Source organism: Furipterus horrens, unplaced genomic scaffold (assembly GCF_987537825.1).
Source record: "Furipterus horrens unplaced genomic scaffold, mFurHor1.1.pri manual_scaffold_7, whole genome shotgun sequence".
Taxonomy (NCBI): Eukaryota; Metazoa; Chordata; class Mammalia; order Chiroptera; family Furipteridae; genus Furipterus; species Furipterus horrens.
In genome coordinates this window covers 84,880,597-84,893,288 of record NW_028327177.1, presented here as the reverse complement: position 1 = coordinate 84,893,288, position 12,692 = coordinate 84,880,597, and the positions used below count along the sequence as shown (strand labels likewise).

The 12,692-nt window shown below is 36.1% G+C and overlaps 1 protein-coding gene across 7 annotated transcripts in view; it reads right to left on the bottom strand.

Moving 5' to 3' along the window:
• MAGI1 (membrane associated guanylate kinase, WW and PDZ domain containing 1) overlaps positions 1–12,692 on the bottom strand; it is a 671,948-nt gene that overhangs the window by 100,051 nt on the left and 559,205 nt on the right. For all 7 annotated transcript variants that reach the window (XM_090283881.1, XM_090283876.1, XM_090283877.1 and 4 more), the window contains exon 6: positions 3,589–3,671. In XM_090283881.1, the coding sequence (XP_090140007.1) occupies positions 3,589–3,671 (83 nt within the window). The remainder of the gene's footprint in view (positions 1–3,588; positions 3,672–12,692) is intronic.

The window sequence follows — 12,692 nt, the reverse complement described above, 5'->3', positions numbered from 1 at the left end:
GTCTGTTTCATGAAGTTTTATGGTTAAATATATTTTATGTTCTGATAACAATAGCTGTATATTTAGGACAGCCCACTATCCCTTAAACATGCAAAATAATGCAGCTGACCATTCCCAGTTCCATTCCTTTTCAGGAACAGATTAAGCAACCAAAATAAAATGAGATGCTCAGTAATGCCCTCTCAGTCAAAGGATTTGTATTTCGACTTGAAGTCAATCAGATAGATATGAACATGCAATTTTATGTTCATTTCCTGTAATCTGCAGTCCATGTATAATGGAAGGATCTTGGAGTACAATGTTTTGACAGTATCATACTTTCTTGGCTTACCTTTTCAAACAAACCTCAAGGATATATATAACAATTCTGCCTCATAGGGTAAATTAATGAAGTTTCACTATCTTATAGTAAAATATGTGTTCAATAAATATACTACTCAAAATACAAGAAATGAATAATGAATAGCAAAGCAAACCATTTTCCTTTTAATCATCCATGTCAACAAGTAATTTTGGTAGAACTTGGGCAAGATGCCAGTATATTGAAAAGGAACACATTTGTTCTATCTTTTTTTAAAAAAGAATATTCTGTTGAATTACGTTGTTACAGTAGTTCCTATTTTTTCTTCCCCTTTGCTCCCCTCTGCCCAGTTCCCCACTTCCTTCCAGCAATCCCACCCCCCCTTAGTTCATGTCCATGGGTCGTACATGTAAGTTCTTTGGCTTCACCTTTCCTATATTATTCTTAACTTCCCCCTGTCCATTTTGAACCAATCAATTATGTTTCTTTTCTTTTTTTAATAACTTATTAATTTATTTGTTTATTTATTTTTAGAGAGAGGGGAAAGGAGAGAGGGGAGAGAAACATCACTGTGTCATTGTCTCTCACTTGCGCCCCCAACAGGGGATTTGACGTGCAACCTAGTCATGTGCCCTGACTAGGAATCGAACCAGCGACACTTAGCTCGCAGGCTGATGCTCAATCCACTGAGCCACAGCAGTCAGGGTCTCGATTATGTTCTTAATCCCTACACCATATCCCCATTTCTCCCCCTCCCCACTCCCAGCTGATAACCCTCCAAATGATCCCCATACCTATGATTCTATTCCTATTCTGGTTTGCTTAGTTGGATTTTGTTTTTATTTTTTAGATTCAGTTATTGATAGTTGTGAGTTTGTTGTCATTTTAGTGTTCATAGTTTTGATCTTCTTTTTCTTAAGTAAGTCCCTTTGACATTTTATACAATAATGGCTTGGTGATGATGAACTTCTTTAGCTTTACCTTGTCTGGAAATCACTTCATCTGCCCTTCCATTCCAAATGATAGCCTTGCTGGATAGAGTAGTCCTGGTTGCAGGTTGCCTTTCGTCACATTGAATACTGCTTGCCAGACCCTTCCTGTCTGCAAAGTGTCCTCTGAGAAATCAGCTGATAGTCCTATAGGTACCCCCCTGTAGGCAACTCTCCGCCTCTCTCTTGCTGCCCCCAGGACTCTGTCTTTATCTTTCACTTTTGGCATCTCAGTCATGATGTATCCTGATGTGGTCCCCTCTGGGTCCAGCTCACCTGGGACCCTCTGTGCTTCCCAGACCTGTATGACCATCTCCTTTACAAAATTTGATAAGTTATCCTCATTTTTTTTCAATTCTTGCTTCCTCATTCTGCACGGGTTGACTGTTCTTTTCTTCCTTATGTTCCAAATCATTGATTGGAACCCCGGTTTCCTTCCCTTCACCATTGGTTTTGTGTGAATTTTCCTTCGTTTCACTTAGCATAGCCTTCACTTCTTTTCTTATGCATTTGCTGTACTCAAGCATATCTGTCAAGCCTGTGAGCATCTTCCTCACCAGTGTTTTCAATTCTGCATCTGTTACGTTGTCCATCTCCTCATCTGTTAGGTTGGCTATCACCTTGTCGCTAAGTTCTCCCACTGGAACCTTGATATGTTCCCCCTCTTGGGCTATACTTCTCTGTCTCCTCATATTGAAAGACTCCTGTGTTGGTTTGCTTCCACGTCTCAGGTAGAGCTGTTGCTCCTGTTATGTTTTAAGGGGCGGAGCCTTAGGGATTCGTCAGTACAGGGCAACCTTTTTCACCACGCTGTGGTGCTGTGTTTGTGGGAGGGGTCTGAGAGGGAACAATGCCACCTACCCAGCACTTGCCCCTTTTCCAGGTACCTCTCCGACTTCCACACCAGATTGGCACCTCTCTAGCTGCTGCCCTGGCCGTCATTCCTAGAGTGGGTGGGTCTGCGGACATTCTAGGACCATGAGGGTCCTTTAAACAAGCGGACTCTACTGAGAAACTGGCAGTTTCTGTCTCCACCCCAACCCCCACTGGTCTGCACAGTCAGAAGCAATGAGGCTTGATTTTCCCTGGTGCTGGGACCGTGAACTGTGAGGTCCGGTGAGGAGCTGGGAACTCTGCCCAGGTATCCCTCCTGACTTTAAAACGTGTGACTGCACTTTCTGCCACCCTGCTGCTGCCGCCGCTGCTGCTGCTGCCAGCACACCACGTCCTCTCCGCCCCGGCTCCGCTCCTCCTACCTGTCTGGATGAGTATTTCTTCTTTATATCTTTGTTTCCTGGACTTCCATGGAGTTTGATTTTCTGGAACTTCTGGTTGTCTCTAGTTTTGAGATAGCTGTATTCCTTCTTAGTTGTGGAGGGAAATGCAGCATGTCTGTCTACTCCTTCATCTTGGCTGGAAGTCGCATTTATTTCATCTTAATTTTATTTTTTTTCATTTTGGAAAAGTAATTAGAAATCCCAAAGCCCTGAAATAAACTTTTTAAAACAGTAAGTTTTATAGCCAGTTGATTCTTTTTAGAAATTAACAAGGAGAGTCATGCTAGAGTGACACCTCAGCCTCTTGGAAAAATACACTTTTCAGGTACTTAGTAACTCAAAGTTACAGAGATTCCGAAACAAGTAAATATCTGCTTTCCCTACAGCAAGACTGGGAAAATAATAAAGTTATAAAACATGTTTAAGGAAAGTTCATTCCCCCCCCCCCAAGACTTTCATAATAGAGGATTAGGGTTCAAGAGGCAAATCTTTATTCTTAGACTTTCTAGAGTTTTCTTCAAGTTCCTGACGGCAGAGGTTTTATCTTCATTTGAATACAGTAGTCCCCCTCTATATCGCGGTTCACTTATCGCAGGTTTAAAAATATTATATTTAATTATTTTTCGCTATATCACGGGATTTTGCAGTACTGTATACATATGTTGTTAAACTTACATAGGTTTAAGAGTGTAGAATAAGTGCAAGGTTCCTACTTCGCCAGGGGGTCTAGAACATAATACCCATAATAAGTGAGGGAATACTGTAGTTTCTGACTGTGTAAAGTTCTGTTTCCAATGGATACATGACTACGTATCTGCCTTTATGTGTAAACAAATCATTCTTTTAAACAGTTCTACTGATTTCCCTTCTGCTTTTGGAAACTTGCATGCATCTACTAGAAATTGGGTTACCTTTTAAAAACTCATTGTTAAAACTGGTTAACTTTGCTACAACTCTTTAAAATATGTGCATGTGAACAAATAGCCAATGCATTTAAACTGAGACCTTCTAAGCCCCTTACCATCATCTTCACACTCTTCCAGGGGCTTCTGCTGCTTGTTCAGGCACCGAGGATCTAACCAAGATGTTGTTTTTGTATTATGACTGAAATCCAGAAACAAAAACAAGAATATGTTTGAAAAGGGAAAGCAAAGAGCTCAATGACAAAAGACTTTTACATTCTTGAACATTTGCTCTTCAACCAGAAGAGAGCCTGCATTTGGAATTATAAAATGGCGTAGGCAAGATCTTTGGCAGGCTTTTTACTTACATAGGATATAATCATTCCATTACCGAGAACTAAAATTGTAATACCAGTTTTACTTTTGAAAAACGAGTTCCAAACGACACATCTTGTCTATATTGTCCACAATTGTCTACTTAGTTTAGTCTTCATCTGCTGAAGAGCAAACTCCAATTTATTTTAAATTTGCTATGACTTAAATCTTAAATGCTGGAATCCACAAGAAAGGCTGCTATTTCACTCATTCTATTCCATAAGAATTCACATGACAGTGGGAAACTCCCATAATTCATGCACGTGGCTCAAAGCAGCTAATATGTATCATTAATTGCAGCATCCCGAGTTATAATTCAGATCTAGTGAAGGCAATACAAAATAATAAAACCTGGGCCAAGAAAAACCTTCAAGAAGGTAAACAGGTTACCCAACTGCCTTCTGGAAGATATAACTCTACATGAAGTGTTTCAACAGACACTGACTGGGGCCTTGAAGGTCTGACAGTGTGTGGGAGCATTTCAAAGAATGTTGCCCTTAATCATATTAGAACTGTCATGAGAATGACTGGCAGAATTGACCTGAACAGATCTATATGGGGGACAGTTCTGCTTGAGCTCCCAGTACACTCTGTGCATGCTAACGAGAAGGGCAGAGGGCTGCAAGTCCAGGAGTTCATGCTGCAAACCAGAAATAAAAATTAAAAATTAAAAATAATTTTTTGAAGTTTAGACAGAACCTAAAAATGTTTTGAACTCTAAAGTTTAAGTTGTAATTATGTTTTTAAAAATTGCCACAATTTTTATCTTAGATTCAAATCTTACTAAATGTTGGAAAATAATTACGCCTTCAGTGAAAAACAGAATGTGCACATGTATGTGACATGTCATCTCAACTGGGTCAAAAGAAAGGTGATATATTAACAACTAACACCACCTATACTACTTGTTTGTCTACTTACAACTACCAGAATCTGTTCTTTTACATGTTATATTTTACTTAACCCTATGAGGTGAGTATTATTAATATTGAAATGACCACTCAACATTTTACATATGAGAAAACCCAGGACACAGAAGTGAAGGAATATGCCTAAGGACACTGCTGATACAAGGCAGAACTGGGAATCAATCCCAGGGAGTCTAGCACTAGAACCCATGGCTTGCACTATCCCTGCACAGTAGGACAGTAAAAATGGTTATTGAAGGAGGGGAAGACTATGTATGATTTAAAAAAATAATACGTTTTAAAAATAATTCTTAGATAACGCAGATTCACAGGCATTTATAGGAAAAAAACGCAGAGAGAGCCCACATTGCCTTTTCCTCAGTTTACACCATTGGTTACGTTTTGCAAAACTGTAATAGAATACAATGTCACATCCAGGAAACTGATGTTCAAACAGTCAAGGTACAAAACATTTCCATCATCTCAAGGATCCCTCATGCTGCCCTTATACACACATCTAGTTCCCTTCTAATTCTTCCTTGTAAAACCCATTTTAAAATAGTGGCAACCACTAATCTGTTCGGCAATCTATAATTTTATCGTTTTAAAATGTAATATAAATTAAATCCCGCGTTATGTAATCATTTGGGGTTGGCTTTTTTCATTCAGCATAATTCTCATCAAGGTTGTTTCATACAGGGGTTGGCAAAAGTAGGTTTATGGCTGTAAGTATGTGAAACACAGACTTCATTCTTGTATTATTTATTTTTTAAAATATATTTATTGATTATGCTTTTACACTTGTCCCAATTTTTTTACCCTTTGCCTGATGCCTCCCTTACCTCCAGCAATCCCCTCACCACCACTTAGTTCATGTTCATGGGTCATGTATATAAGTTCTTTGGCTTCTCCATTTACTTTACTATTATTAATGTAGCCCTGTCTATTTTGTCCCTATCAGTTATGGTTCTTGATCCCTGCACCTTTTCCCCTTTCTCCCCCTTCTCCCTCCCTGCTGATAACCCTCCATATGATTCCGTTCCTGTTCTAGTTGTTTACTTTTCTTTTTTTTAGATCTGTTTGTTGATAGTTATGAGTTTGTTGTCATTTTATTGTTTATAGTTTTGATCTTCTTTTTCTTAAATGTGTCCCTTTAACATTTCATATAAGGGCTTGGTGATGATGAACTCCTTTATCTTTACCTTGTCCTTGTCTGGGAAGCACTTTGTCTGCCCTTCCATTCTAAATGACAGTTTTGCTAGATAGAGTAATCCAGGTTATAGGTCCTTCTTATGGTTGTGGAAGGGCGCAAAGCATGTCTACCTACATGTCCATCTTGGCTGGAAGTCTTTTGTATTATTTATTAATCATTATATTATTTATTTGTATTACAACTGTAAAACTACTTTGCCCACCTCTATATATCAATAATTCTTTTATTGTTGAGTAGTATGCCATAGCATGAATGGATCACAGTTTAACTACTGAAGGACATCTTGATTGTTTCCAGTTTTTGGTACATATTGGGTTGGGGAAAAAGTTCATTTGTTTTTTTCTGTAAGATGGCTCTAGTAGCGCTTAGTTTTCTTTTAAATTCATTCAAAACAATTTTGTTAGATTGTATTGTGACAGCTGTCATAACAGAGTGCATTTTTAAAATAACTTACTAAAACTGGTGAATTTTTTGTGTAGCCATTTTAATATTGAAGATGGAAGAAAACATGCAACATTTCAGCATATAATTCTTTATTATTTCAAGAAAGGTAACGTAATTGAAACACACACACGAAAGATTTGTGCAGTGTATGGAGAAGGTGCTGTGACTGATGAAATGTGTCAAAAATGGTTTGCGAAGTTTTGTGCTGGAGATTTCTCACTGTACAATGCTCCAAGGTTGGGTAGGCCAGATGATGTTGACAGCAATCAAATTGAGACATTAACTGAGAACAGTCAACATTATACCATGCAGGAGACAGCTGACATACTCAAAACATCCAAATCAATAAAGTTATTGGTGAAAATGAAAAACGTGTCCTTTATTTTATGGAAAAAACTAAATTAGACTTTTTGGTCAATGTAATATTTGGAATAAATCTACTTAAATATTGATACATGAATTTTCACATAAATATAACTTAAGCGTTCATTTCTCTGGCCAAGTGTGCAGCTGCTGGGTCATATTGTAGTTGCCTGTTTAGTTTTTTAAGAAACTGCCTGTTTTCTAGAATGCCATACAATTTTACACACCCACTAGGAATGTAAGAGTGATCTAGTTTCTCTGCATCTTTGCCATACTTTAGTACTGTTACTATTTTTTTTTCCAGCTATTTTACTAGGCATATAATGCTATCTCTGTAGTTTTAATTTGCATTTCCCTAATGGCTAATGATGTCAAACATTTTCTCAGGCGCTTATTTGCCATCTGTATATCCACTTCAGTGAAAATTTATATTCATGTCTTTAGCTCAGTTTGTAATTGGATTTTTATTTTTATGTTGTTGAGTTTTGAGAGTTCTTTATATATTCTAAACACCAGTCAATTTTTAGATGTGGGGTTTGCAAACATTTCTCCTAGTCTATAGTTTGTCTCTTCATCCTCCTATTAGGGTCTTTTCTTAAGCAAAACATTTTCATTTAAATGAAGATGAATTTATCATTTATTCCTTTTATTTTCATTTTTAATTGTTGATACTATTACAGATGCCCCCCATTTCCACCCTATCAGTTATTCCTTTTAGGATCTTGTGTATGATGTAAAACAAAGAATACCTTGCCTATTTTAAAATCTCAAACTAGGAAAAATCTGTATATTTTGTTATAGTTCTTTCCCCTAAATTTTATTGCTTTACATTTTATATTTAAGTTTATGGTGATCTATTTAGAGTAAATTTTTTTATAAGGTGTGAAGTGGAGGTTGAGGTTAAGTTACTTGCCTCTGGCTGTCCAAACATTCCAGCACCACTTTATTGAAAAGGCTATGTTCCCCATATTCAATTGCTTTCTCATCATTGTTAAAAATCAACTGGATACATATGTGGGTCTGTTTCTGGGTTCCACTGATCTATGTGTCTATTCATCAATACCACACAGCCTTTGTTACTATAGCTATATAATAAGTTTTTATATCAGGTAGACTGGTAACTATTTTATTCCTTTTTTTCAGAATTGTTTTAGTTATTCTAGTTCCTTTGCCATCGTACATAACTTTTAGAATAAACTTGTCTATACTAACAAAAACCTCACTGAGACTTTGGGAAGATGTGCAATAAATCTGTATACTCCTTTAGAGAACTGACATCTTTACTGTACCAATTCTGAGTCTTTTGATCCATGGATAGGGTATGTCTCTCCATTTATGTAGTCTTTCTTTCTTTCATCAGCGCGTTCCAGTTTACAACATGCAAAATCTTGTATGTTTTGTTAGATTTAAACTGAAGTTTTTTAAAGTAAATATGAATATTTTAATTGAATTTTGTTGTCCATACATTCATTGCTAGTATATAAATATACAATTGATAGTTGTATGCTTATCTTTTATCTTGCTGAACTCACAATAAAAATTTTTGTACATTTCTTGTAATTTTCTATATAATCATAATCTGCAGGGAGAAATAGTTCTATTCATTCCTTTTCAATCTGTATGTCTTTCATTTCCTTTTATTGATTTATTATCCTGGCTACAATTCTAGCATGATGTTGATTAAGAGCAGTGAGAGCTAACTGATATCCTTGGCTTATTCCTAATCTTGCAGGAAAAATATTTTCTTCCACAATGAAGTATAATATCAGCTTTAGTGTTTTTTGTAGATGTTCTTTATCAAGTCAAGAAAATTACCCTGTATTCTTATATTTCTGAGAATTTTTATTGTGAGTAAATTTTGTCAAATGTTTTTACTGCATCGATAATTATGATCATGTAATTTTTTTCTTTAGTTTCAATATGGTGAATTATATTGATTAATTTTTCAAATATTGAACCTGTTTTGCATCCCTTAAATAATTCCCACCTGGTGATGGTATATAATTCTTTTCCTAAGTTACTGAATACTATTTGCTTATATTTTGTTACAGACTTTTGTATCTGTTAATATATTCATGCGGATATTGCTCTGTAGTTTTCTCTTTTTCTTGGACTGTCCTTGTTTTGGTAACAAGGTAACACTCACTTCATAAACATAATTGGAAAGTATTTCTCTTCTATTTTCAGGAAGAGAATGTGTAGAAATTTAATTCTTTGAACAGTTCTCTAGTTAAACCATTTGGGCCTTGAGATTTTTTTTCATGAGTTTTTAAAATAAAAACTCATTTTCTTAATAGTTATAAGGCTATTTATATTATCTATTCCCTACCCGATAAGTTGTGCTTGTTCATGCTTCTCCAGGAAATGGTCCGTTTCACCTAAGTTGTCAAATTTATGTATGCAGACCGGCTAGCAGCATTCTCTTACTCTTTTTGATGTCTGCAAGGTCTGAGGTGATTTCTTGTTTAATTCCTAGTATTGGTAATTTGTATCTTCCCTAATTTTTTTCTGTATCAGTTTTGTTAAGGTACTTCAATTCCATTCATCTTTTTGAAGAATCAGCTGTTTCACTAATTTTCTCCATTGTTTTCTTTGTTATTGATTTCCATTTACTTATTTCACATTTAATTTGCTAATCACTTTCTAGGTTTCTGAGTTGCGAGTTTAGATGGTTTATTAGAGACCATTCCTCTTTTCTAATATATGTGTTTAGTGCTATAAACTGATCTTTTATCACTGCTTTGGTTGTGTCCCACCTATTTTGAGATGCTGTATTTTCATTTTTATTCAGGTCGATGTATTTTTTTAAAATTTCATTTTAGACTTCCTGCTTGACCCATAGATTATTCAGAAGTGTGTTGTTCAGTTTCTAAGTATTTAGAGATTTTCCTACTTTGATAACAATATGCAACTCTTACCTTCTTCTGATTAATGTTTCAAGATACATTTTTCCAAACTTTTACTTCCAACTTACCAGTAGTTTTTTATTTGAAATAAGTTTTGGTAGATAGTATATACTTTGGTCATACTTTTAAATCTCTACCATTCTCTATCATTTAAATGTTGTAATTAAATTCATTTAACGCAGTTATTGATGTGTTAGGACTTAACTCTTCCATTTGTTTTGCATTTGTTCTGTTTTTTTCCACCATGTGAGAACACAGGGAGAAGACAGCTATCTATGAACCAGGAAGTGAACTCTAATCAGACACAAAATCTGCCAACACCTTTATCTTGAAGTTCCCAAACTCTAGAACTGAGAAGTGTCTGTTGTTTAAGCCACCCAGTCTATGCTATTTTTGTTACAGCAGCCCAGACTGAGTATATCATCTCTCCCTATATATAGTCACCTCTATAGCCATTAATCTCTTATATATATTATACATACATACATACATTTATAGTAAAATTGTCTTAAGTATTTTCTCTATATACATTTAAAAACATTAGACAGTGTTATAATTTTTACTTCAACTCTTAAACCTAATTAGAAAACTTAAGCAGAGAAAAAAATGTATCTTATTTACCTATATTTTTACTTTTTCTTTTATTGTTCTTCCTTCCTTTCTAATGCTCCAATAATATTTCTATTATAATTTTATTTTTGTTTAGCGAATAACCTTCAGCCATTCATGTAGTACAAGTTTGCTGGTGGCAAATGCTTAGTTTTCGTTCATCTAATAATGTATTGATTTCCTTTCATTTTCACTGGATATAGAACTGTGCAATGATCCTTCTTTTCCTTCAGTATGTGAAACATGCTATAGTGCTTCCTTCTAGCCTGTGGTTTCTGATGAGAATATGCTGTAATTTGAATTGTTTCACCAACATAAGAAATGTGTTATTTCTCTCATTGCTTTCCAGATTTTTCTTTGTTTTCAGAAGTTTGACTATGATGTGTCTTGATAGAGTTGTTTTTGGGGGGATAGGGGGTGAGGGTGGGGGTTAGCCTGTCTGCATCCACTCAGCTTCTTTGTATGTTTGTTTGGCCAAATTTGTAGAATTTTACTGAGTACTTTTTCAGCCCCACTCACTTTCAATTCTTCTGCAACTCTGATGACACAGATATTAAATCTTCTATTACTGTTCCAAAGCTCCCTGAAGCTTTAACATTATTTTATGCAGTTTATTTTCTCTTTGTTGTTCAGATTGGGCAATTTCTATTTTCTATCTTGATGTTTACTGATTCTTTTCACTCTCCTGTCCATTCTGTTGTTGATTCCATCTACTGAACTTTTTATTTTGGTGACAATTTTTCCATGGTAAAATTTCCATTTGTTACAACATCTGTTGCTTTCCTGAGACTTATTTCTTGCTCAAACTTTCTATTTTTTTCATTTGTTTCAAGCATGTTTATAATTGCTCATTAAAGAACTTAAATGATGGTTGTTTTGAAATTTCTGTCAGATCATTCTAACATCTCTGTCATTTGGTGTTGGCATCTACTGGTTACCTTTATTCACTCAATTTGAGATTTTTCTGATTTTTGGTACAAAGGGAATTTTATTAAAACCTGGACATTTGTGGTATTATGTATAGCAGCCTAGAGCATATTTAAACCTTCTATTTTACTATGCTTTCCATGACACTGCTCAATCAGGGGAAGAGGTGGTGCCAACCTGTTAGTTCTCAGTGAGGTTAATGTCCAGGGTCCTCATTTGGCTTTCATTGATGTGCAAAGGGGAGAGAAGCTCCTTGTTACTGCTGGGTGGAGATGGGAGTTCTAGCTCCCCACTGGGTCTCCACTGATCCCAGCCTGGCTGGGAGGGTAGTAGTGCCTTGTTACTGCTCCCAACTTGGTTCCACTGACTCCATGGGTTGGAGGACTCTTGCCACTGGCTGGTGGTGAAAGTGCTGTCTCTCCACCAAACCTCCTGTGAAACCACCCTAATAGGGAGGGGAAGGCTGTCTCATTACTTCTAGGTCAGGCTGAGGGTCCAGGTTTCCCCACATAGCCTCCACTGGTCCACACAGGGAGGCGGAATGTCAGTTATCATCTGGCTACAGTCAATGTCCTAGCTCTCACTGAGTCGTTTTTGACACCACTCTGGCAGAGAGGTTTGGGCTCCTACTTACAGCTCCCCATCTGACCTTTGCTGGCAGGGGTGGGACCGCAGGTTTTTCTGTGTTGTAGACTAGAGTAGAGAAGTTGTTGAAGAAAAGCTGTCTTGTAGGATGATCCTTTCCTGGTCCTTTAGTTAGAGAGCAGGCTTTAATTGGTGGTTTTTTGTTTTGTTTTGTTTTGTTTTTCCTGGTTTCACTTGGTGTTTCTGGGTTACTGGTTTCTTCAGGTCCAGGTTTGGGGTATATGAGGTAAAAACTTAGGGAATTTGCTCCCTGTATGACTTTGATCCCAAGCTTCCTAGCCAGTCTGCCTTTCTTTCCTATCAAAGTCTTCTTACGTTTATTTTCTATATAATGTCCAGGGTTTGTTAGTCCATGCTTCATTTTTAGTATTCCTTCAAATTCCAGCATTTCGTAAGATTTCTCATAAACTATAAAGTAACTATTCATACTCATACATAAAACAAGGATATATAATTTAGGCTAAAATATAAATGGTGTGTATATATAATAACTAAATATTTACAGAATTTAATAGCTTCTGACCAAATCCCATAGCTGTCAAAAGCCATACTTTTGCATAATTCTTCTATTAAACATTAGGTGAATGTTTAATATTGTAGAAACCATCAGCAACAGTTAAAAGCTAAGGTTATGAAAAGTAAGCACATCACTGCAGTCTCCTAAAAGTTAGCCATAGTCTTGAGTCTTCACTGAACATCTTCACTAAGCATCAAAATAACCAACTCACTTTTTTCAAATTTATTAATTCAACCTTTAGCAAAAATTATTGGTACATGTTTTTCCAAGAATTTGAGTTTCACATATTATTCTGCATCAGAAATTCCTGTTATAC